The following is a 17,002-nucleotide window of genomic DNA, read 5'->3' on the forward strand; positions in this document are numbered from 1 at the left end:
GAATGACCAACCCGCGGGAAGTGTCCAAGATCATCCCTAAAAGGGAAATTTGCTGAGCAGGTTTTGGGAAAAACTTTTCAAAGTTTATCTTCCACCCCAGGCGAGTAAGTGTATTTACTGTTATCCATGGATTCCTAGCAGGCTGGAAGGGATGGACCCTTGATGAGCAGGTCGTCCGGATACGGTAAAACCACCTCTCCCCGAGAGTGGACAATGGCCATGACAGCCACCATGACCTTGGTAAAGACCCTGGGAGCGGTGGCGAGTCCGAAGGGCAAGGCAACAAACTGGAAGTGTTCCTTATGAATTGCAAAATGCAGGAACTGCTGGTGGGACGGGCAGATCGGAATGTGAAGGTAAGTGTTGTTGATGTCGATGCTAGGAGCCCTCCTTTTTCCATGGAAGTGTCAACTGATCGGAGAGATTCCATTCGTACCTTGACAAATTGATTTAACAGTTTGAGAACCAGAATGGGTCATATTGCATTTTTTTGGAACCACGAAAAAAAGGTTTGAATCTAATCCCCTGAACCTTTCGTGATGAGGGATCGGAATGATGACTCCGACCCTTAGCAGAGCCTGAACAGCCTGAAGGGAGGCTCTTGTCTTTTTCTTGGGGGGGGAGAGGAAAGGAAAAATTGAGTTGGAAGGGGAGAGGAAAATTCTATCTTGTATCCGGAGGACACCAGCTCCCTGACCCACTTGTCATTGGGTAAGATCTATGAGATTTAGCTCCCCTAGATCCAGAAGCCCTAGGCCTGGGTTCCAAGGGCGGTTAGGTCTGTATAAGACCTGGGAGCCTCTGTGTCCGCGCAGGGACAGACCTGATCCGGAAGAGAAGGTAGAGGAGGACCAACCGGAATTGTTGCGAGAAGATCGAAAACTTGTCGGCTGTTGGTTGCGAAACAGCCGAACAGCCCCTATTGTTGATGAAGGAATTTACTTTTTCCCCCGGTAGTATCAGAAATGAGTTGGTCCAGTTTCCCTCCAAAACAACGACCCGTTTGAAAGGGGAGAGAAGTCAACGATTTTTTAGGTTTGGCATCCGACCGCCAGCCGCGGAGCCATAGGTTTCTTCTAATGGAGATCGCATTAGCGGCAGTTTGAGCTGCGCAATTGGCGGCATCAAAAGAAGCGTCTACTACAAAGTCAGCTGCGTGAATTATCTGCCTGGCGACAGTGGTTGCCTCCAGAGGAAGATTGGTGCCCTGGAAGGAAATAATCAAGACTTCTGCCCAAGCGGCCATTGCCTTAGTGACCCAAATTGCACGAAAGATGGAAAAAAAATGCTGCTCCTGAAGCTTCAAACAACTGAACGGGCAAAGTAGTCAATTTGACAATTGGAGGGGTTTCTGACTGAGGAACCCTCAGAAACAGATGGGAGCGTTTTAGAAGCAAAACGCGAAACAGGAGGGTCCACCGGAGGGGACTGTAACCAATCCTACATTAGGTCTGGATGAAAAGGGTATTTAGCCTGAGTAGACTTTTGCCCTGTGAACCGCTCATGTGGCCGATCCCTATGTTTCTGGACGGCTAATAAATAACGTGCGCACACACTAGGTTTTCTTAAATGAGCTAGGGTGTGCTGGAGCGGGAATAATTTTCTTCATCCAACCTCAGAATCCTTTTGACTGATTCTATAAGAGAATCAGGAGACTCTTGATCAGTTGGGGGATTCTGAGGGGCTGACGTGTCAGATTCGAATTCAGAGCCGTGCTTGCTGTGAACCTCAGGAGAGGGCGAGCGAGAGACAGGAGTCGCCGATGCTGAGGCGCTGACCGTCCCTTGAACGAGTATGGCCCCTGCTGGTGGACGGTTCCCGGCCGACGCCAGAGCCCTCCTCGGGAGGTAAGGACACTTTCTGCCTGGGTCAGAGACTCCACCGACCGTGACAGGGACGCAGCCCACTCAGGGTTACTAAACGCAGGAGGCCCGTCAGCAGTGGCAGCGAGGGACATTTGAGCGCAGGTCAGGGCGCAGCCCGGGTCGCAGTCAGTGCATAACGGATTAGTCTATGCACTGGGTAAGGCAGACTTGCAAGTGGTACACATGGTAAAAAACGCAGTGTGCTATTTAACAGCCTGTTTAGCCTCCTTAGATTGAGGCATAGCGCTCCTGAAAGGGATAACAGCAGAGTCTGTCTGCAGCTGCAGGGAATGTGCCGTGAAGGGGTTAAGCTTTAATCTGAGGGCAGATGCAGCTTACCCAGTCCTGTGATGGGTCCCAAGGGAGGGAAAACAGTGGCCCTGTGGTGTCACCCGGTATCCTGCTATCCAGAGCAGGCATAGCGCTCATGAAAGGGTTAACGGCAGCTCAAGACATGGTTCCCGAGAATAGAACTGCGCGTCCCGTAAGTAATGAGAGGCGCCAAGAGGAGGGGGAGTCGACGTTAGCGCGGGCAGCGCTAATGAAATTGCTGCCTAGTAGGCCGGAAAAGCTGGGGACTAAATATTTGGCCTGCCCGCGGTAGGCTCCGGGGGCGGCGCCATTCAAATTGCGGCTTAGCAGGCCGGAGAAGCCGGGGACTAATTTTTTGGCCTACCCGAGCGTCGAGAGGGGGGGGGGCCGCCATGGAGCGCCGGTGCACCGCCGCTGACGTTAAGACAGCGCTTCTCTCGGGGGGCAGGACCCGACCCCATACCTCAACTCCTGTGCTCAGGCAGGTCGTTACTGTTCGGGGTCTTCTTGTCTCATCCTCCGGGCGATGTAGCAGAGCTGGAGGAGGTCTTAAAAGGGTATGCTTAATCGATCCACCCTGTGGTAGGGGGATGGAGAGCTCTGGGGCTGATTCAGGGCATCCGAAAAAGCGCTGCTCAAGTCCTTCTCCATGCACTCCTGTGCTACGTCCTGTTGCGCTTGCCCTCGTATCCGTGGCGTACCGACCGTAAGGGAACCATCGTCAGAGGAATCAGCCCCATTCGTCGCAAGAAAGTGTACGGGGAGGTATACTCCGCGTGCTTGCCTGTTGTTGGTTCGGGGGAGAGCGGGCCGTAGAAAGGAACCGTCGCCCCCTTCACTCCGTTAATTAAAAAATAAAAATTTACAGAAAATTCAAAAATAAAATAAAAATGGTGGAGTCTAAAACCAGACCCAAGTGCCTCCTACAGACACTAAGCAAAGAACTGGAGAAATCTCAGCCAGCGAGAGGGTGTATACTGCAGGGGAGGAGCTAACTTTTTTTCTGGTTTACTTAGTGTCCTCCTAGTGGCCAGCAGCATAACACCCACTGTCTGTGTCCCCCAATGAGGCGTAGGAGAAAATGTGGGTTTCTCTGGAATAAGACATTGAATCGCAGATATCAAGGTATTTTTTTTTTTTTTAATTAGTTTATTAAACTTCAAACAAGAAAAGGATATAATGTACAACATACATATTTGCCTGTAGTTGTGAACATTGTACAGAGCCTACATATTACCGTCTCTTTGTTGAATACTAAACAAGGATTAAACACTCTTATTAATCTACGAGTAGTCTATGCATAATCCAACAAGCATATATAATGAACACTAGGCTATACATTATGAGCATGTGCATCAATCATATCTCACAGGCCTTTATTGTATCATTCATATAACATAGATTAATTATGGGTTTCTGAACTAAACTACAACTACGTCAACTATCTATTAATTCGCAGCCTACTACCTTGCACTATATAGTCTCACATCCTTTGTCTCCATTTTACAAAGTGAGATGGGAAGAATTCCACTTCTCCCAGATTTATTCAAATTTACCCGAGCATCCCCTGTTCTGATACAATGTGCACTCGTATGGGACAATCGTATTTACCAAATCAATCCAAGTTCTAAGAGAAGGACATGAATTACCCATCCACCGTAATGCCAATACTTTCTGTGCCAGAAACAGTGTCTCACGTAGAAAGATCCCAACATGGTGACCCCAAATCTCTTCCTCCCATACCCCAAACAAGCAGACCAGTGGTTCAAGAGGGGCAGGAGTTTGCATCAGTGATGACAAGAATAACGTCACCTCTTTCCAGTACTGTAGGGTAATGGGACATAGCCATATCATGTGAATAAAATCTGCATCTGGTGAGTGACATAGCAAGCAGATATCAAGGTATTTTATTCAACTTTCTATGACTTACATACCCACATACACGGCTTAAGGTTGATCCTCCTGACAGAGTCCTTTTAAAATGAGCACTTTACGAGTTCAGTTAAAGAGCTCACGAGTTTAAGCATACTCAAACTCCATCCACCCAGCCTGACGGATAACTGCAACTTGTACTGATCAGTGTGAGATCTCAGCAGTAGGGTGAACCCTGAGGAGCTGTTAATCAGGCTAGGTGGGCGAATTCAAGAGTTTAGATTTTCAGAAAGGAATCTAAAGCCATTCTTAACTGGATAGTCATAGTAAATACACCCACCAGCCTGATATTGTTTAAAGGTACTGTCACACTTAGCGATGTACCAGCGATCCCGACCAGCGATATGACGCGGTCAGGATCGCTGGTGCATCGTTAAGTGGTCGCTAGTGAGCTGCCCCACAGGCAGATCTCACCAGAGACATCGCTGGGGACGGAGGTCGCTACTTACCTGTCACACTAGGCGATCCTGACGTCCTCCCGCCCGGCTCCACGCTCGTCTCTCCACAGGAAGCTGATGACGAGAAACAGTCCAGGACGTTTTCGCGCGATCAGCGATAACCAGTGGGGGAGCGGGTCGTAGGTAAGTATCAGACACAGCGATATAGCTAGCAATATCGCTATAATGTCACAAGTTATAGTGATATTGCTAGCAATATCGCTTAGTGTGACAGGCCCTTAAGAGATCAAATGATGTCGCATTATTAGTGCAGCCAATCAGACATCTCCTTTAATATTGCATGTAGTTTGCGAAACCATGTAACCAATGTAAATAAAAATGACTTATAACAACTTACGGTTATTTTCCAGGTGGGTTTTGTAGATGTCATCTGGCACTTTGGGTTCCATAATATCAAGCTACAGAAGGAAAATTAAACAAGCGATGGTAGATGTTCAAGTAGATTACAATAAAAAGGAAGCATGTGGAGAAAAAAAGCTATGGCTAAATCCCATTACTCACCTCACGAGCCAGAGCGAGGAAGTTGCTATTAAGTTGGACATTGGACATGATTTCTGTTAAATCCTCATATTCTTCAACATCTTCATTCAGACTTAGGTAGACTCCGTGCCGGCCGAGCATGAAGGCCATCTGTTTCTGAATAACACTAAAGGTAAAAATAACTGCGCATTTACTAAGGCTAGAAGAGAGACCTGTAATAGAATGAACAATTGCTACACAACATATTAAATCCTGGTGACATATTTGCCTTTCCCTTATCAGTGTCTGTCTGGGTGTATAATCTGTATGTAAAACCATACAGCAATAAATAATACGTCTGAATACTGTGAGATTTGTACACTTGCGCAAAGAACAGAAACCAGCAGCACTGGGAAAATAACAGTTATGGTGCTCGTGTCGCAGGACCCTCTTCATGCATAAAATGGAGGTCAATGCAGCACTCCAAATGATCAGCCTTTCTTAACACATGGGCTCACTTTCATCAAGGAGTTAATGCTAGTATTTGCAGACATCCGAGTGTCACTAAATGTAGTTATTTGCACCATGCTCACAAAAAATGTGAAAACTAGGCGAGGAGCGCCGTCCACAATTTTAGGCAGATTCACCCTTATGCATATGTTCACAACAGACATTTTTTGTCTGGAGCAAAACCTGATCTCTTGGCAAGAAAGAAGCAGGTTTTCCTTGCATTTTTTGCTGTGATTTTGTCATGCTACATTTGTCTCTTGTGCATGCTGACAAAGTTTAGTTCCTCGAAAAATATGACTCCATTTAATCAGGTTTTGTCAAAACGCTGCAAAACCTGATACCTGCATTTTTTTTACGTTTTTTTGTTTACCACCCATTACTTATAACAGTTGAGAAACGCAGAAAAAAAACTGCTGAAAGAAGTGACATGCTCCAGTGTGCAAATAAACATGCAAAGCACAAAAAAAAACAAAAAAAAATGTGTACATGAGATTTCTGAAATCTGAGACTTTGCTGGTACTGTAAAACAACTAAAAATTTGCATAAAAAAAGGCTGAAAAAAAATGCCTAGTGTGAACATAGCCTAACACAAATTGAAATTCATGTATGTCATTTAGGGGGTTATCGCATATGCAGGAGGCTCAGTAAATGAGCTCCCTCCAGAGAACCGCTATATTACAATGCCACAGCCGGAGATTAGCTGTGATCGCTGCTATCCATCTCTAACAGCAGCATTTACATTGAACACATGCCAGCGCTCGCGCACACCGGCCCACATTGATCTGATCGCACTACACAGACCATTTACCATGGCTGCCATGTACTCATACTCCTGTAAAGCTCAGTCACAAGGAGAGCTTCATAGCTGACTGAGATTTTTCTTATATACTGCACTACTCTGGTAAGGTAATAAATAGCAAACTATGAGACCATCTCAGGTTCAAGTACCTTAAGGAGACGCTCAATGTGTGTGTGTGTATGTCCGGGATTGGCATCCGCACCGTCGCAGCTACAGCCACAAAATTTGGCACAGTCACGTCTGGACCCAGAGAGCGTCATAGGCTATGTTGTGAGGCGAAATTTCAACCCCGCGTGTTCCAATTTACCAAACAATTTGCCACTATCTACATAATGGGGAAAAAGTGTATGTATGTATTGGCATCTGCACCGTCGTAGCTACACCCACAAAATTTTGCACAGTCACACGTCTGGACCCCAAGAGTGTTCCTGACTGCTGAGCCGTGTATCTAATCCTATCCTGAGTGATACTGACTGCTGATCCGTCTATCTAATACTATCCTGTGTATCTAATCCTATCCTGAGCGATACTGACTGCTGATCCGTCTATCTAATACTATCCTGTGTATCTAATCCTATCCTGTGTGATACTGACTGCTGAGCCGTGTATCTAATCCTATACTGTGTGATACTGACTGCTGAGCTGTGTATCTAGTCCTATCCTGTGTGATACTGACTGCTGAGCTGTGTATCTAATCCTATACTGTGTGATACTGACTGCTGAGCAGTGTATCTAATCCGATCCTGTGTGATACTGTCTGCTGAGCTGTGTATCTAATCCTATCCTGTGTGATACTGACTGCTGAGCCGTGTATCTAATCCTATCCTGTGTGATACTGTCTGCTGAGCTGTGTATCTAATCCTATCCTGTGTGATACTGACTGCTGAGCAGTGTATCTAATCCGATCCTGTGTGATACTGTCTGCTGAGCTGTGTATCTAATCCTATCCTGTGTGATACTGACTGCTGAGCCGTGTATCTAATCCTATCCTGTGTGATACTGTCTGCTGAGCTGTGTATCTAATCCTATCCTGTGTGATACTGACTGCTGAGCAGTGTATCTAATCCGATCCTGTGTGATACTGTCTGCTGAGCTGTGTATCTAATCCTATCCTGTGTGATACTGACTGCTGAGCTGTGTATCTAATCCTATCCTGTGTGATACTGTCTGCTGAGCTGTGTATCTAATCCTATCCTGTGTGATACTGACTGCTGAGCTGTGTATCTAATCCTCTCCTGTGTGATACTGACTGCTGAGCCGTGTATCTAATCCTATCCTGAGTGATACTGACTGCTGAGCCGTCTATCTAATACTATCCTGTGTATCTAATACTATCCTGTGTGATACTGACTGCTGAGCCGTGTATCTAATCCTATCCTGTGATACTGACTGCTGAGCTGTGTATCTAATCCTATCCTGTGTGATACTGACTGCTGAGCTGTGTATCTAATCCTATACTGTGTGATACTGACTGCTGAGCAGTGTATCTAATCCGATCCTGTGTGATACTGTCTGCTGAGCTGTGTATCTAATCCTATCCTGTGTGATACTGACTGCTGAGCTGTGTATCTAATCCTATCCTGTGTGATACTGACTGCTGAGCTGTGTATCTAATCCTCTCCTGTGTGATACTGACTGCTGAGCCGTGTATCTAATCCTATCCTGTGTGATACTGTCTGCTGAGCCGTGTATCTAATAGACGATAACACCATAGAAATGATAAGAATAAAAGGCCTCAGTTACCACAACTGTCTACAAAGAAAACTGTTGCTGATAGCAACCAATCACAGCTCGACATTTATGTGGTGAGGTTGGTGTATGTGTGGTGAAATGTGTGCTGAGGGTGGTATATGTGTTGAAGCACGTGGTAGCGTGTGGCGCATTTTGTGTGTGTGTTCATATCCCCGTGTGTGGTGAGTATCCCATGTCAGGGCCCCACCTTAGCAACTGCACGGTATATACTGTTTGGCGCCATAGCTCTCATTCTTTAAGTCCCCCTTGTTCACATCTGGCAGCTGTCAATTTGTCTCCAACACTTTTCCTTTCACTTTTTCCCCCATTATGTAGATAGGGGCAAAATTGTTCTGTGAATTGGAACGCGTGGGGTTAAAATATTGCCTCACAACATAGCCTATGATGCTCTCAGGGTCCAGACGTGTGACAGTGCCAAATTTTGTGGCTGTAGCTGCGACGGTGTGGATGCCAATCCCGGACATATGCGCGCGCGCACACACACACACACCCACATTGAGCTATATATATATATATATATATATATATATATACACACACACATATACATATATATATACACACATATACATATATATATATACACACATATACATATATATATATACACACATATACATATATATATATACACATATATATATATATATATATATATATATATATATATATATATATATATATATATATATATACACACACATATATATACACACACACTCACTGGCCACTTTATTAGGTACACCTGTCCAACTGTGTGTTAAGACTTAATTTCTAATCAGCCAATCACATGGCGGCAACTCAGTGCATTTAGGCATGTAGACATGGTCAAGACAATCTCCTGCAGTTCAAACCGAGCATCAGTATGGGGAAGAAAGGTGATTTGAGTGCCTTTGAACGTGGCATGATTGTTGGTGCCAGAAGGGCTGGTCTGAGTATTTCAGAAACTGCTGATCTACTGGGATTTTCACGCACAACCATCTCTAGGGTTTACAGAGAATGGTCCGAAAAAGAAAAAAAATCCAGTGAGCGGCAGTTCTGTGGCCGGAAATGCCTTGTTGATGCCAGAGGTCAGAGGAGAATGGGCATACTGGTTCGAGCTGATAGAAAGGCAACAGTGACTCAAATTGCCACCCGTTACAACCAAGGTAGGCAGAAGAGCATCTCTGAACGCACAGTGCGTCGAACTTTGAGGCAGATGGGCTACAGCAGCAGAAGACCACACTGGGTACCACTCCTCTCAGCTAAGAACAGGAAACTGAGGCTACAATTTGCACAAGCTCATCGAAATTGGACAGTAGAAGATTGGAAAAACGTTGCCTGGTCTGATGAGTCTCGATTTCTGCTGCGACATTCGGATGGTAGGGTCAGAATTTGGCGTAAACAACATGAAAGCATGGATCCATCCATCCTTGTATCAACGGTTCAGGCTGGTGGTGGTGGTGTCATGGTGTGGGGAATTTTTTCTTGGCACTCTTTGGGCCCCTTGGTACCAATTGAGCATCGTTGCAACGCCACAGCCTACCTGAGTATTGTTGCTGACCATGTCCATCCCTTTATGACCACAATGTACCCAACATCTGATGGCTACTTTCAGCAGGATAATGCGCCATGTCATAAAGCTCGAATCATCTCAGATTGGTTTCTTGAACATGACAATGAGTTCACTGTACTCAAATGGCCTCCTCAGTCACCAGATCTCAATCCAATAGAGCATCTTTGGGATGTGGTGGAACGGGAGATTCGCATCAGGGATGTGCAGCCGACAAATCTGCGCCAACTGTGTGATGCCATCATGTCAATATGGTCCAAAATCTCTGAGGAATGCTTCCAGCACCTTGTTGAATCTCTGCCACGAAGAATTGAGGCAGTTCTGAAGGCAAAAGGGGGTCCAACTCGTTACTAGCATGGTGTACCTAATAAAGTGGCCAGTGAGTGTGTGTGTATATATATATATATATATATATATCTCTTTTGCCCCATTAAAAAAATAATTGCTGTTGCCACATATGTAGAAGTCCTGATAGGGCAAGACCCATGATGAGGGGAAAAAAAGAAAAAAAAAAAACACAACATGGCCCATTGTGCTAGGTTTTAATAGATTTCAATAAAGTAGGAATCGTATTATATTGAGGTGCTGGGTCAGCTTTTTCTATAGCACAGGATGATTCACTTGCTACTTTACCCAGGAAAATTGATGTTACTTCTCAAGAGATGGTCAACTGTACTGAAATTTGGACTGTACATACTTTCGGTCATGGTAAGTGGGAGTGCAATGAACCTCAGCGACTGAAAAAATCCTCTAGCTGAGTGGTCTCTCCAACTTGTGGCCTCGCAACTCGTCTCCAGTACGATATAGGATTGCTGCATGTTTTTCTGCATGTCAGCAGTTTGTGTGCGGAGTTTGCATTTCACACCTGCCCAATTCCTTCTTCATTTGTTAAAGGAGCACTCATCCCATCAAAGTTTTCATCCTTTTAATATATTGCAGTTATGTTATATAGCTCTGTGTAATTACAATTGCTCATTTTTCCTTTCTACCCAGATAATTCTTCTCTTTTCCATTAGGTCTATGACATCACATGCTTAAAAACGAACTAGCTGAATCTTAAGCTTGATGTAGAAACAGGAGGTCAATTTTCCCTGTATGAGTCACTGCAAAAGTCAATGGCGGGGGGGGGGAAAGGATTGAGCTGCCGGGTCAGGACTTGAAGAGGGGAATGATAAATGCAGGGACAAGAGACTTCCTGTTTCTACACAGACCAGAGAAAAGAGAAGAAAAACCTCCTGAAAATAAGCTCTGATAAGGCTCAAAAGAATGAACATGCATTTATACGGAAAAACCACTTGCTGTGCGTATGTTCAGATTTCTGAGCATTGTTTAAACCTCTCCAGGTTTCAAAAGACACCAAGGTGCTAAAAGAAATGACCCGACTATTTTTTCACTAAGACGACAGTCTATACTTAATACAGGTCAACGAGAAGGCTCATAGTATGCCCAGAAGACAGCCAGGCTTCTTTTTGACCTTTTTCCCCAGCATTATCGCTTTAGAACACGCTAGCAGTTTCTCCATTGTTGAATGGAAAAAAAAACAAAAACGTGAAAATGGAAAATGTCAGTACAAAAGAAGATCAAATATTAAAAAAAAAAAAAAAAAAAAAAAAAAAAAATCTGAGGTTAAAAATAATGAAACAAGTAAGCGGAAAATAGAAAAGACAGTTCAGGGTAAAAAAAAAAAAAAGCAAACGTGCCCTGAACCTTCGTCCAACTGGAAAACTATGAGCTCGCACAAGTTTAAAAGTTTTTTTTTTATTTTTTTTAAACTAGTGAATAAAATACATAAATCAGAAATTCTAGAGCTTTCATATAAAAAGATCAAAGGTAAATGATAGTGAGCTACCTCTGCACAAGGACTGATAAAGAATAAAACTCATACTTACACATCCTTGCAAGAAGTGAAGATGTCTTCCACAAGCTCCATGTCATTAAGGATGAGAGCAAGGCGCAGAGCCTCTGGATAGCGATCAAACTTCCGGAAAAGAGAAAGCGCACAACGCAAGAGAGAGGAGTTCTCAGGTTCAGGAACGTAACTCACACAACTGGATGGAAGCGAAAGACATTGTTAACAGCATCTACACAAAAAAAAAAAAACAACAAAAAAAACAAAAAAACACAAAACTACTAGAGGACAGACAAATAAGCAGTCTCTACCAATTTTTGGCCTATGTTAGCACCTACAGATGATGTGTAGACAGTTTTGTTATAGGAGGCACAATGTCTCCCATTTGCTATTTTTCCTCCAAACTGGAGGGGTAAGAAGTGCTCAAAGAAAATCTTCACATGTACCACCAGTGATTTGCTCTGATTCCCAAGAAGCATGATGACAGAAGTTTGAGCCACCTACAGCCGTGATGATGTTTGGGCAATTGACAAAACTTTTGTGTTGCTAACAAGTCCAAAATACCTCCTGGTGCCCAATATTTAAGAATTTGTGATTTAACTGGTTAACATGACTGGCATTAGAGACCCACCTGGTGAGATAGAGGCAAACTTTAGCATATGCGTTATCATCAATGTACTTTTCCAACATGTCCATTTGCTCAATTTCCATGAGCAGGTCGCAGGCTTCATGCTCCGCATTGTGGGCCATATTGTATGGGACAATCTCCTTCACCAAGGTCAGTAAAGTATCCCGCTGGGATTTATCGGATTCCTCCACTTCTTGCCATTCTTTCGCAACTTCTCCAGCCAAATGCCTAATGGAAAGAAAGATCATTGTGAGAGCTGAAGTTCACCAGTGAAATATCCACTATTCTATGACGTACGGACACCATCAACATTTAAACCGATAGTTACATATTCTGAACATTCACCCACGTGACCACCTCCCCTGCTACGTTCTCAACTACGTAAGTGCCAATAAAGACAACTTCTTTAACCTCTTACTAACCTGTGACATACATTTTTGTCACAGGTCACGTGAGGGAGGTATTGAGGTGGTGAGCCCACCCCATACCAAGCAAATGCTGGGCGTGACTGGAGCTACATCAAATCGCTACCTCTTTAAACATTTAGTCACCAGTTTATCAATAGCAGCGATAATTAAATTTAGCGTTCACCAGTGCGCCCGCCGACTCCCATTGGTCTCTCAAATCGCACTGGGTTGCTGAAGTCCACTATGGCTGCCATCTTGGCGCTACTGTAAAGTTAAGCCACAGGCAGGAGAGCATCGTTTGCACTATATACTGCACAATTGTAGAAGAATCAAACAATCTGAGGTTCAAGACACAAGAGGGGACTTAAAACTACATTAAAAACTAAAACAAAACAAACAAAAAAAAAAAAAAAAACATGGTTCTTGAAAGAAGGGGAATAAAAAAAAAAAAAAAAAAAAAAAAACATGGTTCTTGAAAGAAGGGGAATAAAAAAAAAAAAAAAAAAAAAAAAAAACCTAAAAGTCTACAGGATTTGAAAGGGTTTATCACATCAGTGAAAACAATTGATGAATCGGAGACCTGGCTTTCTGCCTTACCTTACATACTCGTGTCCCCATGATGCCAGTTCTTCCTGAGATCCCAGGAGTCGGTACTTGAGGCATTCCCTTTCACCACTCATAGTCATTGCAAGAACGGAAATGATATCCGCAGCAAAATGCTGAAGGAAAAAAAAGTGAATCATTATATTAAATCACCATGGAATTTATTGTGAAAATTACCATGAATCCACATTACGCAGGTTTATACGAGTAAACTCCAAACATCATGAACTGCCGTAACATCTATTAATCACAAATATGAACATTCAGATAAGAAGGTTCCTGGAAGATCTGTAACATGAGGGTGCTGTACATACGCTCATTTAGGACATTAACAGACCCCCATGAGCCAGAATGGAGACGCTTTGTTACTCAACATCATTTTACATTTCCCCCATTATCCTCAGCTTCCCTTGGCAAAACTAGCGGTTTGGGTGCCCCATGTCCTATTCCCATTTTTGAAAGCCGTCTGCACAGCAAGAAAAACTGTTCACCATGAAAACTGAAAATAAAACGGCATTGTCTTTATTCAGATGGCTCCAATAAACATTCTTGGAGAAGCCCAATTACCAGGCTCAGTCCTTACTGCAGACATTAATCTAAGCCATCTTACAGAAGTATCTCTCTTCTCGTGCAGCCAAACACCGACCACTCTTTTCATTGTACTTTAGCAGGCCAATTATTATGCCGTACACCACACAATTACCTTATACTATGGGGCTGATTCACAAGACTGACATAGCGTACATCATGCTACACCAGTAATGGAGTACAAAGCACCAAATTCATTAAAGGGGTTGTCCAGGCTTGGGACTAAAGTCTGCAGTCACTATGTGAATTCTCACTTCGCACACAAAGAATGCTGTCAGGCTTCTCCCATGGCGGTGTCGACATCGGGCAATTTGCATACTTCTGCCCACACGTGTCTAGCCTTGCTAAATCCACTTCCATTGGGCGAGGCCACGTATATCTCACATGTGACCAAATGTGTGTGAAAACGTCAAAAGTTTCCAAATTTTTTCACCACTCTGCATTGCACAAAAATTTTGCGACTTTTCAAAGGTTTTATGTACTTTTCTGGTGTAAAAGCTTTGATGCATTGGCCCCTTTGTCTTACAGGGAGTGAAATACAATCATTTTCAAACTGTTTTGGTCATGAAAGACGAAGACTTCCAGAAGAGGATGGGGCTGAGGGGAGTGACTGCCGTTTGGGCAATGCTTAGTAGAGAAAATAAGAGAAGCTACACACAAGCTTAATACAAGGGACTATGTAAAAAAAAAAAAAACAAACAAACAAACAAAAAAAAAAAAACACATTCACCTTATTTTCTCCTGGTGTCATTTCCTCATATATCTCCTTAAGTTTTCCATAGTGTGGCCTTAAGAACTTCAAAGGTTTTGGAACAGAGGTCATGGAAGTGGTGGACGAGCGGATCTGCCTACGGAGTTCCTCCAGAGCCGGTTTGTACAGGGAGCTGTCCTTCTCCTAGAGAAAAAAAAAAATCACGACCAGTACAAAAAATGAGTGACCACATAATATATTTACCTCGACATGCACAGAGTCCAATAGGAAGGAAACTGCAGGAAGTCTATCATCTAGTGACATCTACCAAGACATGTTCCCCAGTAGACCGCAAAACCAGCAGGATACTGACCCCCAGTCTCTCCACGAGCATTTCAAGTTCATCTTGCAGTTGCTTGTCTTCTTCAGACTGTGAAAACAAGGAGAACGTGAAATGAGAAGGCCGCCTTATTATTGTACTTATGGGCAGACTACTGTTGAGTGATCGTGCTTGGATAAGGTGTTATCAGGGCATGCTCGAGTTTTGAGTGACTTCGGCATGCTCAAGTAATATGTGAGTCCCCGAACCTGTATCTCGGCGGCTCATCGACAGCTGCAACATACTTGGCTGTTAGACAACCACAGTGCATGCAGGTATTGCCTAACAGCGGCGAGACATGCCATCGCGGGGACTCGAACATATTATTCGAGCATGCTCATAACACCTTATCCAAGCATGTTCGCTCATCACTAGTGCAGACCTCTCTTCTGCTAGAAACCTGCCACAAAACAGTAAGAAACTACGGAAGTAGAACCTTACGGGCACGGCTCAATACAGTGGAGATCGTAATCAACAATGACTTGCAGCCGGCGTAGTTTTCAAGTATAGGCTGTGCAATTTTACAGTACACCACTATGAATCTGCAAGTTTGTGTGGCCATTAACTATTGATCTCAAAAACACACCAAACATAAATAAAGTCAGCAAAAATTTTGGCCATACTTCAAAAGACGACATACAGGACACTACTGAATAACTGGTGTGGCAGTGAGTACATTACTTGTTTGAATATCTGCCAGTGCAGTATATACAATGCTTCCATATAAGTGGTATACAAGCTCAGAAATAAGCAAGCAATAGTCGCACTGGAGCTGCCTTCAAAAAAACCGCCCAGATGGCAACAGAATTTATACTGGATACAATTTACAGGGTTGACTACTTTTTTTCTAAAGGCTCCTGCAATTCACCCCGGCATGTTGGATATCAGCTTCTAGCCCAACGCCAACCCAGAAATGCTTGAAGTTTAACAATTCCTGTGTTTTGTTTGTCCACTAGCTTTTTGAAGATTGACCACAGCTTCTCAATGAGATTCACATCTTGTGAGTTCAATGACCATAAACCCAAAATGTCAATATTTTGCTGACTGAGCCACTTAGGCTATGTTCCCATGTCCAGTATTCATCAGTTAGAACAGATCCAGCAGCAACCTCTTGGCAAAAATATTGTGCAAATACAACTTTTTTGTTCACCTGAACAAAAAAACATTTCAACTGCAATCTTTTTTTTTGTTTTACACCGAAGTCTATGAAAAAGGACTAAATAACCATCCGTGTTTCTGCATTTGATAGGATCTGTTTTTTTGTTTTTTTACTGAAGGTGGAAAAATAAGTATTTATTTGAAACTGATCCAGTAAGTAAAAAACAGATCCGTTCTAACTGATGATTACTGGACATGTGAACATATGTGAACCATGAATGGTCTCAGGATGCTTTTCTGTCAGCATGATACAGGACTCATGGTAAAGGCCCCGTCACACACAGCGTTCTCGCTAGCGAGATCGCTGCTGAGTCACAAGTTTTGTGACACAACAGCGATCTCACCAGCGAGATCGCTGTGTGTGACAGCAATCAGCGACCGGTCCCCCTGCCGGTATCGCTGATCGCTCTTGGAAATCTATGCACTTTTCTTTGGTCGCTGGTCTCCCGCTGGCCAGCACGCATCGCTGCATGTGACAGGCGGGAGACCAGCGATCAGCTGGTAACTAACGTAACGCACGTCCCTTGGATACCCGATGTGTACGTTAGTTACCAGCTCCCTGCATCAGCGCGCTGGTAACTAATGTACACAGCGACGCCGCACACTCGGCGTCGCTGTGCTGATCGCTGGTGAAGCTGTCCCATGTTTGACAGCTCACCAGCGATCATGTAGCGACTTACCAGCGATCCTGACACGTTGATATCGTTGTCGGGATCGCTGGTAAGTCGAAATGTGTAACACAGCTTAACACTCCCCTTATCTTCTCCAGATAATCATTCTTCCAAGGCTTCATCCAGAAAATGACCTTGGAGGGACTGGAGGGTACCATGGTAAAGTTATTTTCTCTTATGAAGGCCTCTTCAGAATGTTTGGGACATATGGAAGAATGTGTGTACACAACACTGAACATGTGCTGTGTATTCATTAATATGAAGCACTGACAGTGCTTCCTCCTCCGGCCCCAGCGGTCATGTGATCACTGAGTGTAGGAAGGGAGTATGAGCTGCTGAGTCCTACCAGAACCTGTCAGCTCTGCTATGTAAGCATCAGGGTGAATTTC

At 43.9% G+C, this 17,002-nt stretch overlaps 1 protein-coding gene across 2 annotated transcripts in view; it reads right to left on the reverse strand.

Moving 5' to 3' along the window:
• Positions 1 to 17,002, reverse strand: part of PSMD2 (proteasome 26S subunit ubiquitin receptor, non-ATPase 2) — a 64,602-nt gene that overhangs the window by 36,773 nt on the left and 10,827 nt on the right. For both annotated transcript variants that reach the window (XM_073589231.1, XM_073589232.1), the window contains exons 2-8: positions 14,779 to 14,835; positions 14,445 to 14,609; positions 13,121 to 13,242; positions 12,120 to 12,344; positions 11,529 to 11,687; positions 5,069 to 5,213; positions 4,905 to 4,965 (exon numbers count right to left, since the gene is read on the reverse strand). In XM_073589231.1, the coding sequence (XP_073445332.1) occupies positions 4,905 to 4,965; positions 5,069 to 5,213; positions 11,529 to 11,687; positions 12,120 to 12,344; positions 13,121 to 13,242; positions 14,445 to 14,609; positions 14,779 to 14,835 (934 nt within the window). The remainder of the gene's footprint in view (positions 1 to 4,904; positions 4,966 to 5,068; positions 5,214 to 11,528; positions 11,688 to 12,119; positions 12,345 to 13,120; positions 13,243 to 14,444; positions 14,610 to 14,778; positions 14,836 to 17,002) is intronic.

This window comes from Dendrobates tinctorius, unplaced genomic scaffold, assembly GCF_039654945.1.
Source record: "Dendrobates tinctorius isolate UK_male_01 unplaced genomic scaffold, ASM3965494v1 ptg000107l, whole genome shotgun sequence".
Taxonomy (NCBI): domain Eukaryota; kingdom Metazoa; phylum Chordata; class Amphibia; order Anura; family Dendrobatidae; genus Dendrobates; species Dendrobates tinctorius.